The sequence below is a fragment of the Lissotriton helveticus genome, chromosome 11 (assembly GCF_964261635.1).
Source record: "Lissotriton helveticus chromosome 11, aLisHel1.1, whole genome shotgun sequence".
Classification (NCBI taxonomy): Eukaryota; Metazoa; Chordata; class Amphibia; order Caudata; family Salamandridae; genus Lissotriton; species Lissotriton helveticus.
In genome coordinates this window covers 592,161,823-592,189,026 of record NC_136072.1, presented here as the reverse complement: position 1 = coordinate 592,189,026, position 27,204 = coordinate 592,161,823, and the positions used below count along the sequence as shown (strand labels likewise).

Genomic DNA, 27,204 nt, shown 5'->3' with positions numbered 1-27,204 from the left:
CCCTCTGTACTCTGAGACAGATCGCCTCTACTCAAACCTTGATTATATCATAAATCTCATCAAGAAGGACATTGGGAGCAAGCAGCTCAATTGGGTATGCATGATGGAATCTTTCTTACAATAGCCTCTCCCATATATAGCTTGGCTTCCCCCTCTTTAATGTAATGTATGTAGCAAAGAACCGCTTAATGTCTGCATTCATTGTTATATAAGACTACTTTTAATTGTAATTATTTGGACAATCCAGAGTTCCAGAACTGTATATTTTCTCATTGGTGATCCATTACCTCTCTTCCTGGCTCTTAATTCTGCTCTTCCTATCAGCCAACTGTGGCTTTTAATAGCATATTGAGTAAAAGAGTAAACGTGGTTGGCGGTCTTGATGTAGGTTTCTTTTTGAGTGGAAGAAGTACCATTGTGTAACTTGCATATATCTCATACTTTGGTAACCAAAAAGCATTGTGGAAAGGGCACTACCTCACCACTGCGCAATAAGTTTGAAATATCCTTTCTGTTTAGACTACTAAGAGAAGAATCAAACTCTTGGATTCTGTGCACTGATATCAGTGGAGAAAGAAAAGTGGACTGACCCATTAAAATTACTTGCTCCCAGGATTCAATAGCTAATTTAGTAACTTTCTTGAATATGATGACGTTGGTCCTCATCAAGGATGAGAGAGCATGCATTGGTGGAATTGCACTGATGTATACATCTGCCTTCTTATGTTTGTAGATGTTAATTTCTGCCAGTATGACACCACTTTATTATTATTATTATTATAGGCTTTTATAGCGCGCTCTGTTACTAAAAAAATAGTATCCTGGCGCGGAGAGGGAGAATAAAAAGTGGAGGGAGACCCTATACATTGATGTTAAAAAGATAGGTCTTCAGTCCTTTCTTGAACAGAGTAATGGAAGGAGCTGTTCTTAACTGTTGTGGTAGGGTGTTCCAAGCTCTCGCCGCTCTGACTGAGATGGATTGGCCGCCAAGCCTGCTGTATTTGAATTTTGGAACATTCATTTGGTGTAAATTAGCTGACCTGAGGGGGCGGTTGGGGACATATAAGGAAAATCTTTTCCTTAAGTAAACCGGACCAGCTTGATGGACAGCTCGGAAGGCAAGAACCAGGATTTTAAATAAAATCCTGTGAGCAACCTGGAGCCAGTGTAGGGTGCGGAGGGGTTGACGAACACTTGAACTTTTTGGAATGTTAAACAAAAGCCGTACAGCGGCATTTTGTATAACCTGGAGACGATGGATCAGATAAGCAGGAAGGCCGCAAAAAAGGCCATTTGCGTAATCTAATCTGGATAGTATCAGGGCACGGATGACGGTCTCTTTGGCCGCTCTCGGGAGAAGAGGAAAGAACCTGTGTAAAGTTTTAAGTGTGGAAAAGCAGGTCCCAGTGAGTCTTTTTATATGATCCTCATATTTAAGGTTATTGTTAAACCAGACTCCGAGATTTTTAGCAGGGCCACCGATGGATTTGGGACAGGGTAGGTCAGCTGGCAATCATTTCATGTATCAAACAACCCAGCCAAGCCTCACACACTTCAGCAACATTTGGTGAACTCTCTGCTTAATTTTACCCCAGATGAATTTCACTATCTGATTCTGCAACTAAGACATCCTATACTTCTTGATCATTAAACTTTGTTTCTGAAAGAAGACTGGCAGGTGCAGCAGGTTGCTAGACTGTTCCATTCCATTTGCTCTTCCATCAGCTTTGCAAATAAGTTGTGTAGGTTGCAAAACCATTGCACTGACTTATTCTGGCCCATCGGAGGCACAATCGCCCTATCTCTTTCCCTAAGAAGCTACAACTGCCAGATTTCCACCTCCGTTTGAAGGGAACTTTTAAGAGCTTTGCTCCAGTTTATTCACCTCAGTTTGAAAGGAACTTGCAAGAGCTTTGCTCCAGTTTCTTTAGAATTCTTATTCTTTTGAAAGAAATTTTGACAGAACATTGTTTCTTAACTTTTACGGTCATCAGCATGACAGGAATTGCTGAGATGTCATCGAAGTATTCTCACTTCAAAAGATCTAAAAAGAAAATGTGAGAAGAGGAAGCTATATAGAGATGACAAGCATGCCCTTTCTACTAGATTCTTGCAACCGTATCACAATTCAAGGCACTGTAAGATATGCTTTAACTTGCCATAAAAGACTCTGAGGAACAGACAAAGAAGTTTGGCCTTTGCCTTGCTTGGAGAGCAGTGCAAATGTTCACATCCCCATCCTGCTGGCCCGCTGGCCCACCGGCATTACCTACGGTTCACGGTAGGCCACGTGCACTTTCAGTTTACCATGCTCCCCTTTGGCCTTACCAGCACCCCTTGGGTGTTCACAAAAGTGATGGCGGTGGTTGCAGCTCATCTGCACAGAGCAAGGGTTCCAGTCTTCCCCCTATCGCGACGACTGGTTGTTGGAGGTGGGCTCATCACAGCCAGTCGTATCCCACCTCCAGACTACGGCCGACCTCCTGCATATGCTGGGGTTCTCCATCAACACGCCGAAGTCACACCTGATTCCCTCTCAGAAGCTCCTTTTCATCGGAGCGGTTCTGGACACAACGCAGTTTCGGGTTTATCCTCCCGAACAGCGAGTCCGGGATATTCGGGCTATGATTCCGATCTTTCAGCCTCTATCCCGGGTTTCAGTCAGGATGAACCTGAGTCTGCAGGGCCTCATGCATCCTGCTAGTCGATCATACCAGGTGACATATGCGGGCTCTGCAGTGGGACCTGAAGTTCCAGTGGGCACAGCATCAGGGGAATCTGTCCGATTACGTCCAGATCTCGGATGGCAAGGCCCGGCAATTGCAGTGGTGGTTCACGAACCAGGATTGGGTCAAGGGCAGATACCTCTCCCTTCCCCAACCAGAACTACAAGTGGTGACAGACGCATCCCTTCTGTGAAGGGGCAGTCACATGGGAGAGGCGGAAATCAGAGGCCTCTGGACTCCGGCGGAGTCCGGGCTCCACATCAACCTTCTGGAGCTTTGGGCGATCCATCTTGCACTGAAGGCATTCCTTCCCTCTGTCGGGGAAGGATAGTGCATGTTTTCACAGACAAAATCAGCCCCATGTGGTACTGCAACAAACAAGGCGGGGTGGGGTCGTGGACCCGAGGTCAGGAGGCCCTGCGCCTCTGGACATGGCTGGAACATCAGGGCATATCCCAGTTGGTTCAACACCTGACAGGTTCACTGAATGGCAGGGCAGACGAACGCTGGTACGTGATGGATCACAAATAGAGTCTTCACTCGGAGGTGGTGCAAGGTCTCTTTCATCAGTGGGGAGAGCCTTGCTTAGATTTATTCGCCATGGACGAAAACGCGCAATGTCAGCAATTCTGTGCGTTGGAATTTCCAAGGCGGTACTCGCTAGGTGACGCTTTTCGTCACAAGTGGAGTTGCGGTCTTCTATACATCTTTTCGCCTTTACCACTTCTGCCCAGAATGCTGAAGAAGATCAAGCGCGACCGGGCCCAAGTCATTCTTGTGGCTCCGGACTGGGCAGGAAGAGTCTGGTGTCCCGAGCTGCTCAACATGGCCATCGATCCTCCGATCCGACTGCCTTTTCAGGAGGATCTTCTGTCGCAGCAGCAGGGGACGATCCTACACCTGAACCTGTCCAGCCTCCACCTCCTTGCGTGGAGATTGAGTGGTGGCAGTTGACGTCATTTGACTTGCCTCCTGAAGTCTGTGATGTAATCTTGGAAGCCAGGCGCCCCTCCACTAACACGGTATACGCCTGCAGATGGAATAAGTTTGTGGCATGTTGCACAGCAAAGGCTGTGGATCCCCTTTCTGCCCCTCTTTCTGAGGTTCTCTTGTTCCTCTTTTCTTCCTGATCAACCTTCTCTCTTCAAGTCCCAGGTTGTACATCTTTTCTTAAAAGGCATTACTCATCCGTTTCCTCCTATCCCCTTCATAATGCCTCTGTGGGACTTGAATTTGGTCTTGACCTATTTGATGTGCGCACGACTGTCCTCTCAGACTCTTAACTCTTAAGACTGCATTCCTGGTAGCCATTGCATCTGCCAGAAGAGTGAGTGAGCTCCAGGCTCTTTCATCTAAACCTCCTTTTCTGGCTGTACATCCGGACAAGGTTGTTCTACGAACTCGTCCATCCTTTCTTGCCAAGGTGGTCACCTTCTTTCATATTGGGCAAACCATCACTTTGCCCACCTTCTTTCCGCCTCCGCATCCTTAGGAAGAGGCTCCACCGTCTGGACCCAAAACGGGCGCTTTCCTTCTATCTGGATCGCACCAAACATTTTCGGGTGGATGACCAGCTCTTTGTTGGGTACGTGGGCGCCAAGAAAGGTCGGGCCGAACACAAGCGGACCATCTCCAGATGTGTCGTTTTGTGTATTAAAGCCTGTTATTCTTTAGCAAAAAATGAGCCTTCCAGCATGCCCACTCCACTAGGGCGACGGCAGCCACTACTGCTTTGGGACGAGTAGTCCCTCTAATTGACATCTGTCAGACAGCTACGTGGGCATTGCCTGGACAGCCAAGTCCGGAGAGACAACTTCTTTGGCCGTTCTGTTCTCCAGGACTTTCTGGTGTGAACTCGGTTTGCAGACCCACCTCCGGTATCTATTCTAAGGTAAGGAATCTATAACTAACTGCTTCTTTCAGATGAACAAGTTACTTACCTTCGGTAACGATATATCTGTAAGAAACATAGGTTAGTTATAGATTCCTTAACGCCCCACCCATCTTCCCCATTCTGCAAACTGATTTCTAGGGTTAGGGCCATCCTTTCAGGGCCATAGTTTTGTGCACCAGTGGTCAGTGTCTTGCATGGCTCTGCATCTCTGGCGCTGAAAGCCGCGTACAGAACTGACGTCAGCGCATGAGGGCAGCGTCTAAGTAGCTACCGCGAAGTCATCCCGGCGACCAGAACGCCAACGACGGACACGAAGTCAACCAACGCCACCTTCTGACGCGCAGAGGTACTGTTGACGCAAAAACTTTCAGGATCTAGTCTGACACATCGGGGTAATTCTAAGGTAAGGAATCAATCAATCAATCATAGCATTTGAAAAGCGCACTACTTACCTGTGAGTGTCTCAAGGCGTGGGGGGGGGGGATGCTACTACTGCTCGAAAAAAGCCAGGTCTTGAGGAGTCTGCTGAAGGTCAGCAGGTCTTGGGTCTGCCGTAGGTGAATGGGAAGGGTGTTCCAGGTCTTTGCCGTGAGGTGGGAGAACAATCTGCCACCGGAGGTTGCTCTTCGGATGCGGGGGACTGTGGCGAGGGCGAGGTTGACGGAGCGTAGCTGGCGGATGGGGGTGTAGAAGCTGAGTCGTCCGTTGAGGTACGCTGGTCCGGTCTTGTAGAGTGCCTTGTGTGCGTGGGTGAGGAGCTTGAAGGTTATCCTCTTGCTGACGGGGAGCCATTGCAGGTCTCTCAGGTGGGGTGTGATGTGGCTGCGGCGAGGGATGTCGAGGATCAGGCGTGCAAAGGCGTTCTGGATGCGTTGAAGCCTTTCAGGAGTTTTGCCGAGGCCCCTGCGTAGTGTGCGTTTCCGTAGTCCAACCTGCTGCTGACGAGGGCCTGGGTGACCGTTCTTCTCGTTTCAGTGGGGGTCCACTTGTAGATCTTGCAGGGGGTGTTGAAGCAGGAGGAAGAGACGGCGTTGACCTGCTTAGTCATGGAGAGGGTGGAGTCGAGGATGATCCCTAGGTTGCGTGGGTGGTTGGTGGGTGTTGGAGCTGTTCCCAGTGCGGTCGGCCACCAGGAGTCATCCCAGGCCGAATGGGTGGGTCCGAGGATGAGGACCTCCGTCTTGTCCGAGTTCAGCTTCAGTCGGCTGTTCCTCATCCATTCGGTGACGGCCTTCATTCCTTCATGGAGGTTGGTTTTGGCGGTGTGGGTGTCCTTGGTGAGGGAGGATCAGTTGGGTGTCGTCGGCGTAGGAGATGATGTTGAGGTCATGTAGTCGGGCGACGTGAGCGAGCGATGCCATTTAGATGTTGAACAGCGTAGGGCTGAAGGATGAGCTGGGGTACGCCGCAGATGATCTTGGTGGCTTTGGAGCAGAAGGGGGGGAGGTGGACGCTCTGTGTTCTGCCGGAGAGGAAGGAGGTAGTCCAGTCCAGGGCCTTCTCTTGGATCCCGGCGTCGTGGAGGCATGTTCGTAGTGTGCGGTGGCAGACTGTGTCGAAAGGCGGCTGACAGGTCCAGGAGGATGAGGGCCACGGTTTCTTCGTTGTCTAGCAGGGTTCTGATGTCATCGGTGGTGGCGATGAGGGCAGTTTCGGTGCTGTGGTTGCTGTGGAACCCGTACGGGTCCAGGATGTTGTTCTCCTCAAGGTAGCGGGTTAGTTGTTTGTTGACGGTCTTCTCGATGACCTTCGCCGGGAACGGGAGCAGTGAGATGGGCCGGAAGTTCTTGAGGTCCTTGGGGTCCGCCTTGGGTTTCTTGAGTAAGGCGTTGATCTCAGGGTGCTTCCAGCTCTCCGGGAAGGTTGCTGTCTCCAAGGAGATGTTGATGGCTTTCCGGAGGTGGGGTGCGATGGCGGTGCTGGCTTTGTTGAAGATGTGGGGTGGGCAAGGGTCTGACAGAGATCCGGAGTGGATGGTGTTCATGATCTTGATGGTGTCGTAGTCGTTGATGTTGGTCCAGGAGAGCAGGCGGTTGGTGGTCATGGGGGCGGGTGTCTCCGTGGTAGTCAGGGCGGATGTGGCGTTGAAGCTGTCGTGGATGTCTGCAATCTTGCAATGGAAGAAGGTGGCGAGCGAGTCGCACAGGTCTTGCGAAGGTGGGATGTCGTTGGTGTTGGTGTTGGAGAGTTCCTTCATGATGCTGAAGAGCTCTTTGCTGTTGTGTGCGTTGTGGTCTAGGCGATCTTTGAAGGAGGCCCCTTTGGCGGCTCTAATGAGGTGATGGTGTCTGCGGGTGGCGTTCTTGTGGGCTGCGTAGCTGTCCAATGTTAGTTCACGGAGCCAGATCTTCTCTAGTTTTCGGCAGGTTTGCTTGAAGGCCTAGAGGTCTTCAGTGATCCAGCTGACTTTATTGCTGGTGTGGCTTATGGAGGGTTTCTTGAGCGGGCGAGGGTGTTGGCGCAGTCGTCGATCCACTGTCTGAGGTTGCGTGCGGCTGTGTCGGTGGGTGGGCTCCGGTCGAGGGTGGTGGTTAGCTGGCCTTCGGTGACTTTGCTCCAACAGCGGCGGGGCATCTGTTGGGCGCGGTGGTGCGTGGTGGGTGTCCGGACGGTGAAGTGGATGCAGCAATGTTTGGTCCAGTGGAGTTCGGTGGTATGGCTGAAGGTGATGTCGGAGCTTGTGGAGAAGATGGGGTCAAGCATGTGGCCGGCAGAGTGGGAGGGTGTTGTGACGAGTTGTCTGAGTCCGAGGTTGGCGATCAGGGTGGTGGAGTTGGTGTCGTTGTTATTCTAGAGGTGGAAGTTCAGGTCCCCGAGGAGAATGTAGTCTGTGGAGGCGAGGGTGTGTGTACTGACAAAGTCGGCGATTGAGTCGCTGAACTGTGGTCGGGGTCCAGGGGTCTGTAGATGAGGGTTCCTCTGAAGGTGGTGTTGGGGTCGGTGTGGATCTGGAAGTGCAGGAGTTCGGCGGTGCTGAGGGTGTCGTCGGTGTAGGTCGAGACTCAGAGTGTTCCTGTGGACGATGGCAATTCCTCCTCCTATTCCGTTGGTGCGGTCCCTGCGGGTGATCCTGTAGCCGTCCGGAATGGCTATGGCGATGTCGGGTGCCGAGGAGGGGTTCAGCCAGGTCTCTGTCAGTAAGGCGACGTCTGGAGAGGTTGAGTCCAGTAGGTCCCAGAGTTCGATGGCGTGTTTGCGGGCGGAGCGGGTGTTGAGAAGGATGCAGCTGAGGTGGTTGGGTTCTTTCCTGGTCGATGGGTTGTTGGGCCGGATGCTGGTCAAGCTGCAATTCTGGTAGGAGAAGGGCCCTTGGATGCGCTTCGGGGCGTCCAGGTAGCAGGTGCGTGCTCTTCTGGTGTTGAGTGGGTGGAGGGTGCTGGAGTCGTAGCGGAGACGGGCGCTGTGGCGGTCGCGGGGGCCAGAGGTTCTGCCGCTGGGCGCGGACTGGCGCAGATGGGCTTGCCTTAGGCGCTTCCCCCATTTGAAGGGGAGGGAGAATGAGCTGGGAGGCGGGAGGGGAGGGCTCAGGGATAGCGCGATACCGGCGGGAAAAATATGGGGGGGAGCAGAGTGGGAACACCAAAGGAGAGAATTACAGTGGCAGTCAGGGAGAAATAATAAATAATTAAATGAAACCGGAACAGAGGCAAAATAGCAGGAACAGAGGTCGGAAAAAAATTACAGTGGCAGTCAGGGAGAATGAATAAAGAATAAAATGAAACCAGAACCGGAACAGAGGCAAAATATCAGGAACAGACGGGGGCCGGACTCGAACCCTGAGCAGGAGGGTTGGCTGGGCATGAGGATCATATATAACTAACCTATCTTTCTTACAGATATATTGTTACCGAAGGTAAGTAACTTGTTCTTTGATTCAGTCTATTTGATAATGCATTCTATTGTGTTAAAGAAATTTGCTTTTCTAGCGAGGATGTGTTACTTATCCCTTAAAATGTAGAACCTTAAGTGACTCAGGGTTGGAAATACCCGCCATAACTTACATCTTTGTTTTTCCTGTTACTTTTGGGTATTGTGCATCGTGCTATTGACACTCGCTTTTCTTTCTTCTCCCACTTGCTACATGAGCACTGCTCTGACTTTGTTTTATTAATAATGTGCAAAATGTAAAAAAAAATGATTTTAAAAAACCATTTAGAACCTGAAGGTCTGATCACTCACCTGGATGTGTGCCAGAAAGCACCTTAATCTCTTTACTCAGCTGCTTACAAGGAGCTTCTTTAACCTGGGAGAATGTTTTTCAAAAGATACCAGTTATCGGAGAATTGCTTAAGAGTGAGTGGGCAGGTAGAGTGAAGTCTGATTTTAAAAAACTGTGGATTTAGCATTCTCTTATAGCCATTACATTTTTTCGTTCATGACAGGGAATCGGAGGATACTGCACTGCTCATTCTGAAGGAGATTTACCAGTCGATGGGAATCACCCTGGATCAGACTCTGCAATAAGACATAACCAGCTTCTATGGTGGGACTCCTATTTCTTGCATTGATATTATGTTCCATTTAGGTTTTACAGTCTTACTGAGCGTTTTGTTTATAATGTTACAGTAAAGAAGGTTTAAAATGTGCTTTGGGTGGTAAATTTAAAACTTGACTTATTGTAGGTCTGTAATATTTTGACTTGCTAAAAATATAGCTTTTTCTGATGGTATCCTTTTTATATTACCCCTTAATGTTTATATAGTCTCAGTCCCCATTCAGTATTAATCACTATTGTATATGTTGCCAGCTTCGATTTGACTTTTGTCACAGTTAGCATCTCAATTAATGTCCCTTGGCACACTTTCAAAAGAGCTGGCTGAGCCTTTTAATTTTTTTAGCTGGTGTACCAGTGAAACAAACAAGTTACTTGCCTTCAGTAACAATCTTTTTGGTGGATACTCTAACTGCAGATTCCTCACCTTTACAATACCTGAGGTTCCAGACTGGATCCTGAATATTTTAACAGCATTGCTCCTGCTCCCTAGAAGGTGGCGTTTTGTGGCTCTGCACCAACTTCATTCCACCACGGAAGTGACAAATGGAGCCTCAAACAGGCGCCACCCCTGCGTGCGGATGTCAGTTTCTTTTTTTCCTCTGTCCACTGCCTCAAACGCGGAGCCCAGCAATAATCGGTCAATATCTGTGTGTAGATTTCCAGATTGGGATCTTTGTAGATAGGAATAGAGGCCAGTCCAGAGAATAGGGAGGAAGGAAGGCAGTGAGGAATCAGCAGTTAGAGTATCTACCAGAAAGAACGCTACAGAAGGTGAGTAACTTGCTCTTCTGAAAGATACTTCTAACTGCAGATTCCTCAACTTTAACATAGATCCCAAAGCAGTACCTCACAAAAGTAGTGGGTCGGGGGAATGGTTCATATTAAAAAAGATTTTGAATATAACCAGAGGGGGGAGAGAGAGAGCAAGTGGATTCAGTCTCACTTGGCAATATGATTAAACAAAGTAGAATCCAATCAGAAGGTGGCAGTGGTCCCTAAAGTGATGGGGAACACACAGTGTTGTTTAAATGCCCCTCACACACCAACAGGCCCCTTGGTGTCATGCTTCATCATCGGGGCCTTCGCATCCCTCTACGGGATGCGGCGTGCTACGACTGACGGCTACGTAGGAGCACTTAGTAGTGAACTATGTGAGGGTGTGTGTTTTAGGGAGAGAATGTGAGTGAGGTGAGGTGAAAAAAGTGAGTTAAAAAATACCTGGCACGTAGGAAAACAATTATTTATTATGTCCTCGGCTGGTATTATTAAAAAGGTGCAGAGTGAGGTTGATAATATACGTACTAGGGTATATCAACCACTTCAAAGTGTCAACATGTTTCGGAGCGCAGGGACTCCTTCTTCAGGACGAGGATATGCACGTTATCCTCACCTTACTCACATGAAATGTTAAAGTGTTACATACAAAAATAAATGTGTAATGTACCTAACAGTGTTTATGTATAGGTAAGTTCAGTTGCGCCCAATTGGCGTTGTAGAGAACCTGTGGAAAAAAGACATAATAAACATAATAGTCGGATGTCCAGGAACTTAGGGAAGAAAATACTTTCCTAGTCAATGAGGGTAAATGACAGAACCAAAAATGGGGTTCTGGGACCCTGTAAAAAAGACATTTAAAAGGACATACAGACAAAAACACAGACATACATCTAAATTGTTGTCTCCCTGGTATGGATAAAGAGAGAGAGAGAGTGATTAAAATGAAGGCTTACTTATTTTTCAAAGTCCGATAACCTCATGAGCCTATGCGTGGTATTGGGGGGATCCTCCCTCACTGCCCAGTAAAGCAACCTAAAGGATATTCAAGGGTAGGTTTTAGGTTGTATATAGGAGAGATCAGCAGAAAGTACAAGGTAACGGATGCACAAAGCGCATCCTAATTCGTGTGACCCCACTCACGGTTACTGCATGGTTTATTCGCCTGCCTTCCCCTCAACGCTGCTCCGGTGAAGTGAGCGGTTGGATTAGCGATTTTCTATTTATACTCTTGGCTCGGTAATTAGTGGAGGAAGATTGGTTATTGATCCTCGGAAGTATGCCCAAATTCGGCAATAGTTACCCCACCGGATCCGGTGTTGCGCGATCGGCGGGGTGCGGTGCTGTAAGGGTCTGCGCCTGCGTAAGGAAGTAGCGTAGGTAGAGCTGCGCATGCGTGAACTAAAATCGTCACGCGCATGCGTTTAGGTTTGGTACTAGGATGGCGCGCATGGGCAGTACTGAGAGGCGATAGCTTTTACCGACTCTGGTTCCAAAAATGATAACAATTAATAATCGAGCACTAGTTAATGCGAGTGTGAAGGAGAGGGGAAAAGCGCATAGGATAAATATAGCGCTAATACTATGAGAAGTGTATTATGGCTAACAGGAAAAGACCGGATCCCATCAATGTTAAAGGGAGAGGTAAACAATAAAGTTATGCCAAGTCTTATTTGGTGTGTTCAGTTAATAAACCACACCGTATACACCTATCATCAGACGGCATTCAGATGTTCAGCGTAGTTGGCTCTAAACATATTGGAATATTGGCAGAGTTTCTGGTTAACAGAAAAGGAAACAGGATTTCAGTAATGTCTTAGGGAGATATGTAAACAGTAAGGTTATGCCAAGTTTCATTGGGTGTGCCCTGTTCATTCATCACACCCTGTATACAGATCATAAGATGGTATTTAGGTGTTCAGCGTAGTTGGCTCCACGGAATTGAGTCATTGAGCCCTGAGGTGTCGGTCCCGAGGCGGAATATCCACCGTTGCTCTTTTTCCAATAGCCCTGTCTCTGAGGGTAGCTGCTCGATCACTGTCCACTGTAACTCATTGACACAATGTTGATGTTCCAGGAAGTGGGCTGACATTTTCGTGGTTGACTTCTTGCATCTAATGTTGCTTTTGTGCTCGTTAATCCTTATCTTAACTTGTCTCTTTGTCATTCCCACATACTCCTTTTTGCAGGGACATGTGATTAAGTACACTACATTCTTGCTGTTGCAGTTGGTAAATGTACGTTGTTCCCAGCTAGTACCATTAGTAAAGGTAAGAGTCTGGCTCTTCCTGGTAAGATGACAGCTGTTACAATTGCCACACGGGTGGTGGCCCTGTATCCCTTGTAGTCTTGTTTGTTCCACTCTGTGTGGAGGAGGTCTTGTATGGACGAGCATGTCTTTTAGATTCCTACCACGTCTGTGGGCAAACAGTGGTTTCTCAAGGGACAGTGTGCCACTTGTGAGTATGCGCCAATGTCTGTTGACCAGTTTGGCCACTTGGTTGGTTACTGGGCTATACGTGGTGACACATACTGTTCTACTCATTTGGTCATCTTTCTTGGGTTTGTCTTCCAAGAGAGCTTCGCGATTGTTGTTCCTGGCTCTCTTCATAGCCTTACGGATCACAGGGTTAGGGTATTTTCTTTGTCTCAGTTTGGTGCAGAGATCCTTAGCCTGACTTTTATATTTTGCCAGGTCACTGCAGTTCCGGCGTAGGCGGAGGAACTGCCCGTATGGTAGATTCTCCCTCAGGTGACGAGGATGGAAACTGTCAAACCTGAGGAGGCAGTTCCTGGCCGTAGGTTTAAAATGGGTCTCGGTTTTGAGGAAGCCTGCTTCATGATAGATACTGAGATCAAAAAAAAACATAGTGCTGTTTGACATTTGGTGAGTGAATTTAAGGAAAGTGTTCTGGTTGTTAAGCCATTGCATGAACTCAGAGATTGAACTTTCATCCCCCTCCCAGATCACCAGAATATCGTCAATATATCGTCGCCATGTATTGATCCTCCCCCTAAAGGGGTTACGGGGTGAAGGATCTTGGAAGATTCCAGGTGATGGACGTAAAGTCCCGCCACACTAGGGGCAAATGTGCTCCCCATGCTGGTTCCATGACTTTGCCAAAACAGGGTACCTTCGTATTCAAAAAAGTTTTTCGTGAGAGCTAGCGAGATACACTCCATGACTACACCACGAGGGGTTTGGTATTTCCAATGGGTGGAGTGGAGTACTTCCTCGATGATCAGAAGTGTCTCATCATGTGGGAGGCTCGTGTAGAGGCTCTCCACATCAAGGCTCAGAAGCATTTGTGAGTCAGGATCGAAAGGATGGTTCTGTAATAGTTGCAGCACCGCTTTTGTATCTCTCAGATACGTGTCGGTAGCTTGCACCAGAGGTCGCAGAAAGGCATCGGCAAATTTAGATAGAGGTTCCAGGATGGATGAGATGCCGGACACAATCGGGCGTCCTGGTGGATTCTCGAGGTTCTTATGCACTTTGGGTATAGTGTAGAAGTAGGGAGTACGAGGATTTTTCTGAACCAGGAATTCTGATTCTTTTTTGGTGAGCCAGTCATGTGCAAGGGCCTCCTCAATCATCCCCTCTATTTGTACTCTCAGGGACTCGGTGGGGTCTTCAACCAAGACCTGATAGTTTCTGTTATCCGAGAGGAGTCTCCTGCACTCTTTGTCATAGGCAGTGGTAGTTTGAATAACCACTGCTCCACCCTTGTCAGCAGGTTTGATGGTTAAGTTTTTATTAAGTCTTGGTTCCCTTATTGCTTCATTTTCCAGTTTGCTAGTATTTTGGAACACCCTTTGCTTGGTGTCCACGTTCTTGAGTTCATGCATGATAGCTTTCTCGAATGCCAACACTTCCACTGGGAGTTGGTTGTCCAGTGGTGTGAAATTAGACTTCGGTTTCAACCCTGTGTCTGAGGTCTCCAAAGAGGGTTCTTTATCTTTAAAGCAGGCCCTCAATTTGATGGTTCTTATGAAATCCTGCATTTCTTTATGTAATAGGAAAATGTCTGGTTTGTTAGTAGGGACGTACCCTAAGCCTTTGTTCAGTACCTTCTGTTGTAACTCAGTGAGGGGCCATGGGGTTATGTTGATTACTAGGTCCCCCTCTTGCTCGTAGATGCTTGGTTCGCCGTCATACTCCTTGTCAGGACCCCGGGGTCTGTTTCGTCTGCGGGTCCAAATAAGAGCGGCCCTACATGGTCTATTGATGAGGGAATACCTAAGAAACAAAATAGCTCCGCAGGGTCTATTGGTAAAGAATGAACCTTTCATTTTCCAGGACGACCTCGTTTTTTAAAAAGCGTGGTCACTTATCTCCTGGCATTGCACTAGGGACTGGCTGGTCCTGATAGTTCAAACTGCGACAAGAAAATCTTTGGAACTAAAAGTGGAGATCCAAAAACTGGAAGTACAGTTAAAAGCCTTCATCTCACCAGCTGACTTGAAGAAAGGGTTAGAAGAACTGAATCAGCAAATGAAGGAGTTCGAGGCCACTTTAAAACAAAGTAAATTTAACAAGTTGAAAAAAGATAAGGACCGCTTCACCCCTGAGAGAGCCTATCCGTACACAAAAGCGGACTATGTGATGAAAGAGAACGGGAGTGACACAGACAATGTGAGCTCTGACGGCAGTACTACAAGCACCAATTCAGGTGGTTTCCAACAAAGGAAACAGAGGGGAGGTTTTCGACAACAAAGATCTCAATTTCCCCGCCAGAGAGGTTGGCGAGGTTTCCAGGGACCTCAATTTAACCCCTATCAGAACCACTTCCAGTTCCCACAATATCAATTTGTCCCACCACAAATGGGTCAGATGTATCCCCAATGGGTCCCGGAACAAACCAGTGTACCCCAAAATGCTCAGCCTTTTTTATCCTGGGGCCAGGGAACCCGCAGAGGGAGGAACAAGAAGGGCAACAATGTCAACTGGCAACCCGCAGACGAAACAGACCCCGGGGTCCTGACAAGGAGTATGACGGCGAACCAAGCATCTACGAGCAAGAGGGGGACCTAGTTATCAACATAACCCCATGGCCCCTCACTGAGTTACAACAGAAGGTACAGAACAAAGGCTTAGGGTACGTCCCTACTAACAAACCAGACATTTTCCTATTACATAAAGAAATGCAGGATTTCATAAGAACCATCAAATTGAGGGCCTTCTTTAAAGATAAAGAACCCTCTTTGGAGACCTCAGACACAGGGTTGAAACCTAAGTCTAATTTCACACCACTGGACAACCAACTCCCAGTGGAAGTGTTGGCATTCGAGAAAGCTATCATGCATGAACTCAAGAACGTGGACACCAAGCAAAGGGTGTTCCAAAATACTAGCAAACTGGAAAATGAAGCAATAAGGGAACTAAGACTTAATAAAAACTTAACCATCAAAACTGCTGACAAGGGTGGAGCAGTGGTTATTCAAACTACCACTGCCTATGACAAAGAGTGCAGGAGACTCCTCTCGGATAACAGAAACTATCAGGTCTTGGTTGAAGACCCCACCGAGTCCCTGAGAGTACAAATAGAGGGGATGATTGAGGAGGCCCTTGCACATGACTGGCTCACCAAAAAAGAATCAGAATTCCTGGTTCAGAAAAATCCTCGTACTCCCTACTTCTACACTATACCCAAAGTGCATAAGAACCTCGAGAATCCACCAGGACGCCCGATTGTGTCCGGCATCTCATCCATCCTGGAACCTCTATCTAAATTTGCCGATGCCTTTCTGAGACCTCTGGTGCAAGCTACCGACACGTATCTGAGAGATACAAAAGCGGTGCTGCAACTATTACAGAACCATCCTTTCGATCCTGACTCACAAATGCTTCTGAGCCTTGATGTGGAGAGCCTCTACACGAGCCTCCCACATGATGAGACACTTCTGATCATCGAGGAAGTACTCCACTCCACCCATTGGAAATACCAAACCCCTCGTGGTGTAGTCATGGAGTGTATCTCGCTAGCTCTCAAGAAAAACCTTTTTGAATACGAAGGTACCCTGTTTTGGCAAAGCCATGGAACCAGCATGGGGAGCACATTTGCCCCTAGTCTGGCGGGACTTTACGTCCATCACCTGGACTCTTCCAAGATCCTTCACCCCAGTAACCCCTTTAGGGGGAGGATCAATACATGGTGACGATATTCTGGTGATCTGGGAGGGGGATGAAAGTTCAATCTCTGAGTTCATGCAATGGCTTAACAACCAGAACACTTTCCTTAAATTCACTCACCAAATGTCAAACAGCACTATGTTTTTTTTAGATCTCAGTATCTATCATGAAGCAGGCTTCCTCAAAACCGAGACCCATTTTAAACCTACGGCCAGGAACTGCCTCCTCAGGTTTGACAGTTTCCATCCTCGTCACCTGAGGGAGAATCTACCATACGGGCAGTTCCTCCGCCTACGCCGGAACTGCAGTGACCTGGCAAAATATAAAAGTCAGGCTAAGGATCTCTGCACCAAACTGAGACAAAGAAAATACCCCAACCCTGTGATCCGTAAGGCTATGAAGAGAGCCAGGAACAACAATCGCGAAGCTCTCTTGGAAGACAAACCCAAGAAAGATGACCAAATGAGTAGAACAGTATGTGTCACCACGTATAGCCCAGTAACCAACCAAGTGGCCAAACTGGTCAACAGACATTGGCGCATACTCACAAGTGGCACACTGTCCCTTGAGAAACCACTGTTTGCCCACAGACGTGGTAGGAATCTAAAAGACATGCTCGTCCATACAAGACCTCCTCCACACAGAGTGGAACAAACAAGACTACAAGGGATACAGGGCCACCACCCGTGTGGCAATTGTAACATCTGTCATCTTACCAGGAAGAGCCAGACTCTTACCTTTACTAATGGTACTAGCTGGGAACAACGTACATTTACCAACTGCAACAGCAAGAACGTAGTGTACTTAATCACATGTCCCTGCAAAAAGGAGTATGTGGGAATGACAACGAGACAAGTTAAGATAAGGATTAACGAGCACAAAAGCAACATTAGATGCAAGAAGTCAACCACGAAAATGTCAGCCCACTTCCTGGAACATCAACATTGTGTCAATGAGTTACAGTGGACAGTGATCGAGCAGCTACCCTCAGAGACAGGGCTATTGGAAAAAGAGCAACGGTGGGTGTTCCGCCTCGGGACCGACACCTCAGGGCTCAATGACTCAATTCCGTGGAGCCAACTACGCTGAACACCTAAATACCATCTTATGATCTGTATACAGGGTGTGATGAATGAACAGGGCACACCCAATGAAACTTGGCATAACCTTACTGTTTACATATCTCCCTAAGACATTACTGAAATCCTGTTTCCTTTTCTGTTAACCAGAAACTCTGCCAATATTCCAATATGTTTAGAGCCAACTACGCTGAACATCTGAATGCCGTCTGATGATAGGTGTATACGGTGTGGTTTATTAACTGAACACACCAAATAAGACTTGGCATAACTTTATTGTTTACCTCTCCCTTTAACATTGATGGGATCCGGTCTTTTCCTCTTAGCCATAATACACTTCTCATAGTATTAGCGCTATATTTATCCTATGCGCTTTTCCCCTCTCCTTCACACTCGCATTAACTAGTGCTCGATTATTAATTGTTATAATTTTTGGAACCAGAGTCGGTAAAAGCTATCGCCTCTCAGTACTGCCCATGCGCGCCATCCTAGTATCAAACCTAAACGCATGCGTGTGACGATTTCATTTCACGCATGCGCAGCTCTACCTACGCTACTTCCTTACGCAGGCGCAGACCCTTACAGCACCGCACCCCGCCTATCGCGCAACACCGGATCCGGTGGGGTAACTATTGCCGAATTTGGGCATACTTCCGAGGATCATTAACCAATCTTCCTCCACTAATTACCGAGCCAAGAGTATAAATAGAAAATCGCTAATCCAACCGCTCACTTCACCGGAGCAGCGTTGAGGGAAAGGCAGGCGAATAAACCATGCAGTAACCGTGAGTGGGGTCACACGAATTAGGATGCGCTTTGTGCATCTGTTACCTTGTACTTTCTGCTGATCTCTCCTATATACAACCTAAAACCTTCCCTTGAATATCCTTTAGGTTGCTTTACTGGGCAGTGAGGGATGATCCCCCCAATACCACGCATAGGCTCATGAGGTTATCGGACTTTGAAAAATAAGTAAGCCTTCATTTTAATCACTCTCTCTCTCTCTTTATCCATACCAGGGAGACAACAATTTAGATGTATGTCTGTGTTTTTGTCTGTATGTCCTTTTAAATGTCTTTTTTACAGGGTCCCAGAACCCCATTTTTGGTTCTGTCATTTACCCTCATTGACTAGGAAAGTATTTTCTTCCCTAAGTTCCTGGACATCCGACTATTATGTTTATTATGTCTTTTTTCCACAGGTTCTCTACAACGCCAATTGGGCGCAACTGAACTTACCTATACATAAACACTGTTAGGTACATTACACATGTATTTTTGTATGTAACACTTTAACATTTCATGTGAGTAAGGTGAGGATAACGTGCATATCCTCGTCCTGAAGAAGGAGTCCCTGCGCTCCGAAACATGTTGACACTTTGAAGTGGTTGATATACCCTAGTACGTATATTATCAACCTCACTCTCCACCTTTTTAATAATACCAGCCGAGGACATAATAAATAATTGTTTTCCTACGTGCCAGGTATTTTTTAACTCACTTTTTTCACCTCACCTCACTCACATTCTCTCCCTAAAACACACACCCTCACATAGTTCACTACTAAGTGCTCCTACGTAGCCGTCAGTCGTAGCACGCCGCATCCCGTAGAGGGATGCGAAGGCCCCGATGATAAAGCATGACACCAAGGGGCCTGTTGGTGTGTGAGGGGCATTTAAACAACACTGTGTGTTCCCCATCACTTTAGGGACCACTGCCACCTTCTGAGTGGATTCTACTTTGTTTAATCATATTAAAAAAGTCCTGCAGAACCGAACCAGTGACATGCCCCTCCCAACAGACCTAGTTGTCAAGGCAGTAGTGCGTCATGAATGTGTGTACAGATGCCGACATTGTGGCTTGGCAGATGACGAAAACAGGCACTCTGCATGCCAATACAGTGGTAGCGACCTTGGCTGTGGTGGAACGCGCTCCCAGCCCTACTATAAAAAGACAGACCATACCAAAAAATACAATGACAAGCCACACTATATTGTGACAGGCAATAACATGGGTATACAATGAGGGACATACTATTCAATGACAGGCCATACCGTATTATACAATGGCAGGCCATACAATAACAGGTCATACCGTCCCATACCATGCTGTTCAGTGGGAGGCTATACCGTATCATACTACACGACGACCGCCCAAACCACAGACAGGCCATACCATACTATCTAATGACAGACCATACCATACAATGACAGGTTGTAACTGTAGGAGGCTGGCTCAGTATATAGTGTCCACCTATGGTGAGGCACTGTGTCCAGGCAACCCTTAGTGTTAGTATTTAAGTCCTTGAAAACCAGAACTCTCAAGGGGTAGCTGTGAAGAGCTGCTAAGGCCTATTCATGAGGGTGTAAAGCAGGTGCATTTACCACAATAGTCAGTCAGTATGCTTTTCACATGAGAAAGAACCACACCAGTTGAGTATAGAAAATACTTTGTATTTTTTAGCACACACTAGACATTAACTTGGTATATCTTCTTCCCAAATATATCAACTACATACAAGAAATACTTCAGAAATAGGTAGTTAGCATAGAAAAAGACATAGGGCCCAACCGGGGGGGGGGGGATGGGCAAACCATAAACCAAAATAGTTGAATGTGAGGTAAGTACCAAAACGGGACTACTACCCAAGGATGGAGGCCACAGGGGAAACTCTGAACCACCCAAGGTGAGTAGCAAGGGACCCCAAGACACCCGGGTGCACTGCGGTTACATGGGTCAAACGTCCATTGGTTAACACAGGGTAAGTCACGGTTGGAATTTTAGAGTTCTAGGACCCTTCTCAAAGGACCCCAAAGGAAACACTTGGATCAAGGAAGGTTGGAGATCCACCCTACCTGTGGATATCCCAGGATTCAGGATACCTACACCAGGGAGCCCAGGTGCATAGGAGTGAAGTTATGTTGGAATCGCCTGTAGACGTCCATGGAGATCGTCGAAGATCGGCAGTACAGAGTCTCATGGACCAGGCTGGTGGAACCAGGACATGGAATCCAGACGAGAAGAACGTGAAAGCAGAGGGGACAGAGTCCAAACCATCCAGACGTGACCAAGAGCACAATACCAGCCCTTGTTGCAGGTTCTTGCTGTAGCCCGGTGAAGTTGAAGCAACAGCTGTGGAGACCAGTCGATGATACAGGAGCCATCTACAAGCTATCCCAGTCCGGTTGACGAGTGCAGGAAGGTCAGTGGCTGGCAGGACCACCAACAAGCCTTGGCAAACGCAAACAACGTTTGTGAGAGAAGATACTGTGTTGCAAACAAACACAGTCTGTGGGACTAAACCAGCAAGGTAAAGTCAGGGCCGACCATCCGCATGCAGCAGCGCCAGCAGGAATCTATGCAGCCCCGTCGAAGGCCTTCTGGCAGTAGGCAGAGGGAGTCGCAGGGAAAACTCAATAGTACATGGGAGATGAAGGCCCACAATGCAGAGGATGTAGGCAGGACGTTGTTCTTGGAGCTGTGCACTGCTAGAGGCTGGGGCTTCTTGGCTCTTGGAGATCTTTCATGGAGAGAGCCTACGAGCTTTGGAAACGACAAACAGACGAAGTGCACGGGGAGGCGGTTCACATCAGCTGTAGAGGTATAACAGTCACCCCAGTTGTAGGGAAGACTGGTCAGGCCTTTGCAGAACCAACAAACCACCACCTATGTTGCAGAGCCGGGTGATGTCAGTGGGACAACAGGATCAGCAAACCAGTTGTTGACGTAGGGGTGCCTCCGGATGCAGGGAAGTGACTCCTTCACTCAAAGGGAGATTCCTTCTGGCTGAGATGGTGGCGAATAGGATACATTGCCACGGAGTAGTAGAACTTGAAGAAGCACAGGGAAAAAAAATGAAGCAGGAATCTTACCACCGAAGCAGTCTTGTCTTTGGTCCTGGCTCGAGTAACAGCAAAGTTCCAGTGTACACCAGCAGAAGAGTCTTTGGACAGTCTTCAGATGACAGGCAGTCAGATCTTGAAGTTGTTGTTGGGGCGACTAAGGACCAACCCTCAGGGAGAGCCCATAAGTAAGCCTAAAAGGGTAAGGACCTTTTCTGTGGTGACCTGTAAATCAGAGGGGGTCAGGGATGCAACTCAGCTGTCTTAGCCAGTCTGATGCTCCCAGGGGCCAGGATTCAACATGGGAGAACGGAGTGGCCACCTGGAGGCACTCTGGACACCTCCCTAGAGAGGAGCCAGACGAAGGGTGGGGGTGGGAGGGGGGGGGGGGTTACACTCCCTGTCATTTGGGTGGTTTAGAGCGGGAGCCAAAGGATCCTGAACTAGGCAAAACTGGTAAATTAGGGAGTGCATCAAATATGCCCTTGAATGCAGTCTGGTGGTGCTAGGAAGCGGTCCCCACCCCACCCAATTCTAAAGGAGATATGGTCACACCTCTCCTTCGCATGAGATCAGTTGTTCAGCTTCCACTGTCAGAGTTAAGCTCATCAGCGGAGGGGGGGGGGGGAGAAAACTGCCTAGTGTAGCGTGGGCTGGCAGACAGACCTTGTAAGACTACACAGGTAGGTATTGGAAGTGTCCTCTAAGGAGCAACCCAGTACATTTTATCATAGAACTAGCACTGCAATCGGTGTGGTTGCATGATTCCAACATGTTCGATACCAAACATGAACAGGTTCGGGCAGCCATTATGTAGTTAGATATCTCGACTTGCCAGTGTCCACTACATACCTCTTAATGGCAGTCCCACACTTACAAAGCCCAGAGAATTAAGTGTGGGGTTTGTAGAGGTATCTCTGCTCGTGCAGCGGTACCCACATACTTCGAACCATGCACCCTGCCCTTGGACTGAAGGGCCTACCTTAGGGGTGACTTATAGGTTAAAGTGCAGTGACCGGGATATAAGGGTAACCTTACATCCAAAGTGAAAGGTGCCAGCACTGTTTCACACGGACTGTAAGGGCAGCTCTGAATACACAGTTTGCTTGGGCGTCCATGGGTGGCATAATACATGCTGCAGCTCATAGGAGACCCATGGTGTACCAATGCCCTGGGTACCTCAGTACCATTTACTAGGAACTTACAATGGTACGTCAGTATGCCAATTGTGGGATTACAAAGTACTTACCATGCAATTTAGAGGGGAGATCACTGCCACTGGGGTCCTGTATAGCAGGAGCCCAGTGAATTACAGTCACAACACACTGACGCCAGGCCAAAACAGTGGGGGTATATATACCAAAAATATCTTATTTACTACAATAACATAGTCACAGCATACCCTATTATACAACAAACCATTCCATTCCATACAATGACAGACCATATGATAAAATGACAGGCCATACCATATCGTACTATACAATGACAGGCCCCCAACATAGCATCCTTTACAATGGCAGGCTATACCATACTTTACAATGACAGGCCATACCGTGCCATGACAGGCCATACTATACCATACAACACTATACCATACAACGACAAACTATACAATAACACACCATACCATATTATTCAATGAAGTACTGTATAATTACAGGCCAGACCATACTATACAATGACAAGCCATACTATGCAATGCCTGTACATGTCATATCATGCCATGCTACACAATGACGGGCAAGACCATACAATGCTATACTGTATAATACAGTACAATGACAGGCCATACCAAACCATACCATGACAAGCCATACCATACAATGAAAGGCCATACCATTCTATGGCATACCATGCCATGCTATACAATGACAGGTCATGCCATACCATACTATCAAATGACAGGCCTGAACACACTATACAATGACAGACCATGCTATCATACCATACTATACAATGTTTGGCCATATCTTACAATACCATTCCTTACAATGAAAGACCATACCATACTATACAATGACAGGCCATACCATCCCATACAATGACCAACTGGAACATACCATGCTGTACAATGACAGCTATACCATGGTATACAATGACAGGCAATACCATATTATAAGGCAATAGCGGACAATACTATACAAAGACAACAAGACATGCCATGCCATACAATGACAGGCCATTTATCACACTGTGATAGTCCTTGTGTTCCCATGTCATACTATTCAATGACAGGCCATACCATACCAAGATGGCCTATACGTACCTTACAATGACAAGCCATACTGTACAATGACAGGCCCTACAAAACATACTATGGCATGCCATACTATGCTTCACGGTACAATGGCAGGCCTTACTACAACCGCCCATACTATACGGCAGGCCATACCATAGTCATAGCATACTATACAATGACAGAACATACTGTACTATGCAATGACCAACCATACCGTACTATGCATTATCATACCGTACCATACCAAACCATACAGTGACAGGCCATACATACCATACTATGCTAAACAGTGACAGGCCATACCACACCAAAAAATACCATACAATGACAGGCCGTATCATAGTCATGCTGTACTATACAATGACAGACAAGACCATACCATACAATGACAGGCCATACCACACCAAATAATACCATACAATGACAGGCTATACCATACCGTTCCATACAATGCTATACTTCACAATTACAGGCCATACCATACAATAATATATTATACAATAACATGCCGTACTGTACAGTGAGAGGCAATAACATACCATGTTATATAATGACAGGCCATACAGTACCATACCATACAATGGCAGGCCTAACCATACCATACCATATAATTGCAGACCATACTATTTAGTGACAAGACATACCGTACCATACAATGCCATACCATACGATATACTACAATGCCGGTTCGTACCATATTATACAATGAATACCATACCACACTACACAATACAATGACCGGCCATACCATACTGTAGCAGGCCATATTATACAGTGCAATACCAGTCCATAACATATGTGAGAAAGTGCATTATTACTTAATGTTGATGTCAAGTCATATAGCCATTTGTCTGAATCAGGTCCAATTGGGTTACTTCAATTTAAACCTTAGCTCAGTCCTGGGTAGCTGTGGCACACAACAGTCAGGCTTATCTTAAAAGGAACAAGAGTAAGTATATATCAGTACTAAAACAGTTAATAATTAAGAAACGGCACTATAAAAATGAAAAAATATTAAAATAAATACTTTTTTCACAAATTGACGCCAAAACAACAAAGATTTGATGAAAGGAACTGTAGTTATGATTTTTCAAAGGTTCTCATAAATCATTGTTTACTTCAATTCACTCAAAAAGTTTAAGAAATCAATGCATTTTACTAGTAGTGGTAATCTATGAGCCTCGAACATGAGGGTCCGAGCCAAAGTCAAGTTTCATGCAGACTGCGATAGAGCAGCGGTCGGACACAGGGGCAGGGTTCATCTTGTTCAAACATATGCCTTTGCCCTTAGAAGCTTTTCTGTGTCCTTTTTTTTGGTGATGGGTTCGACAGTGGGGTCATCTGCAGCTCTTTTCTGCTGGTGGGTCCGACGTCAGTGGACATACAAAGTCCAGAGGTCTGATATCACCCTTGGTTCTCGACAGGAGTCAGAGGCTATCCAAAAATCAGCAAAACTTTCAGCGGGTGCAGTTTGAAAAATATGGGGGGTGATCATCCAAAATGAGGCATTTCATTACACCATACCATAATATACAATGAGAGGCCATACCATGCAGTGACAGGCTTCTATACCATACAATGGCAGTCCATGCCATATCATACTATACGACAGGCCATACTGTACTCTTCATTGACATGCCACACCATACAACGGGCTGTACGTGCTATACAATTGTAGACCCTACTACACCAGGCCATACCATAGTCATACCATACTATACAATGACAGAATATACTATAATGTGCATTTTGAGTCATGCCATACCATACTAGGATATTCCATGCATTATCATACTATACAGTAACATGCTGTACCATACAATGGCAGGCCATACATTCCATACCATACTTACTATATAACACAAAGGTAGGCATTACTACACAGCCAGACCATACGATACAGCGACAGGTCATACCATAGTCATACTATATGTTACAAAAATAGAGCAAACCATATTGTGAAATGATAGGTCATACAATACATTGACATACCATACCAAACCATACAATGACAGGACATACTATACTATACAATATAATAACAGACTGTACTACAGCAAACAACACAATACAATGACAGGCCATATCATAGTCATACCATACTATACAAGGGCGACATCATACCCTAATGTGGCAAGCCATGCCACGCGAACCAATACCACACAATGGCAGGCCATACCATACAATACAATGAAAGGCCATACCATTCCAATCTGTAAGAAACAGGTTAGTGTTAGATTCCTTACCTTAGAATATCCCCAGGCGTCAGACTGGATCCAGAAAGTTTTGCGTAGCAGTACCCCTGCGCGTCGGTATGCGTCGTCTGCGGCTCCGCGTCCGTCGTTGGCGTCGTGGTCGCCGGGATGACGTCGTTGGAGTACTTAGACGCCACCCTCGCGCACTGATGTCAGTTCTTCTTTTTTTCCCCGCCAGCAAGCGCAGATCCAGGAAGAGCAGTACACCTAGTCACTTTTTGACTAAACTTTTTCGATCTCTTTTGGACTTTTCGAGTCGACTCGACTCCGGTGCCGATAGGGATGCCCGGGTTCAAACCCTGTGACGACTGTAACCGCTTGATGTCTGTTACCGACCCCCACCGTCAGTGCCTTTATTGCCTCGGGCCGACCATGATGACAAGTCGTGCCCCGACTGCCGGGCATGACGTTGAAGGCAAGGCGGGAGCTGTCCCGTAAGCACCTCGAGATCCGGCAGTCGGCCCCGTGCCGCTCCTGGTCCCGGTCCAGGAGGAGGTCGAGAGACCGGTCGCGGGGCCACAGTCATCACAGCTCGACGAGTCGACACCACTCGTCGGGCTCCAAGTCCTCAGGTAAGTCGAGGCACAAGAAGTCGAAGAAGCGACATCGCTCTTCTGACCCGCTGGTCCCTGGGCTGAACGCGACGCCGAAGGAGATCAGCGCCTTCCTCACGGCCATGATGTCGCGCTTCCTTCCGTCGGGTCCCGCCGAGGTGCCTTCGGCCCTGCGATCCCCGTCTGGGAGCCCAAGCGGGCCGTCCGGCCCCGGCGCCGTCGGGTGCTTCGGCCCCGGCGACGACTCCGGTCCCGAAGCCGCAGGGTTCCTCTGGATCCGTGACGACGCCGGTCGACCTCACCAAGGGTGTCGCCCCCGGCGGCGTCCCCAGACGGCGGCGTCCCTGATCCTCACCCCGGTCCTCACCCCAGTCCGGATCCGGCATCGGACCGGCACTGTCTTCGCCGCCGATCGGTGAGCCCTTCACCGACGACACGGCTCCATCTTTTATTTCTGACCTCCAGGAGATGGATGACGAGGGGGATTGGGAGGGGTCTGAGGACCCTCTGGCACTGCAGTGCCAGTTGAGCCAGGACTGGACGGACGAACTGGGGGAGGCCAGTGGTCTGGACACTTCGCCCAATACTGGTTTTGTCTCCCCTCCTACTGTGGCTACGGAGGAGGGGGCTGCTTACAACGTGGTGTTGACTCGGGCAGCCAAGGCCTTGGCTCTTCAGCTCCCAGTCGCGGGCGTGAGGACTAACCTCCTCACTGAGGTGCTCAAACCACAGGCAAGCTCCTCGGAGCCTCTCCTGCCATTTAATAAGCCCTCACTGACGTTCTGTTGGGCACCTGGTCCAAGCCCTCTACAGGCCTCCCTGTAGATCGGAACGTGGCCCGACGCCACCGTCCGGCTCCAGGCGACCCCAATTTCCTGTCCGTTCACCCCACCCCTGAGAGCCTGTTGATCCAGGCCTCAACCTCCCAGACCGCATTCCCGACCGCCCCTCCGGATCAGGAATCCAAAAGTTACAACCAGTTCGGCAAGAAACTGTTCTCCTCCCTGAGTTTGGGGTTGCGGTCTGTCAACACCGCCTGCCTTTTGGGCCGTTACTCCCACTCTCTGTGGGATACGGTTGCAGAGGTGCTGCCACAATGCCCAGCGGAGGTCCAGGCAAAGCTTACCCAGGCCCTGGCAGAGGGAAGGGATGCAGCACGATATTCCATTCGGTGTGGACTGGATACCACAGACTCGCTAGGCAGGGCGATT

At 47.8% G+C, this 27,204-nt stretch overlaps 1 protein-coding gene across 4 annotated transcripts in view; it reads left to right on the top strand.

Annotated features, from left to right (window-relative positions):
• The window catches only part of DDHD2 (DDHD domain containing 2), an 896,553-nt gene that overhangs the window by 758,774 nt on the left and 110,575 nt on the right, over nt 1-27,204 (top strand). For all 4 annotated transcript variants that reach the window (XM_078666383.1, XM_078666384.1, XM_078666381.1 and 1 more), the window contains exon 17: nt 9,003-9,103. In XM_078666383.1, coding sequence (XP_078522509.1) covers nt 9,003-9,084 — 82 coding nt within the window. In that variant the 3' untranslated portion in view covers nt 9,085-9,103. The remainder of the gene's footprint in view (nt 1-9,002; nt 9,104-27,204) is intronic.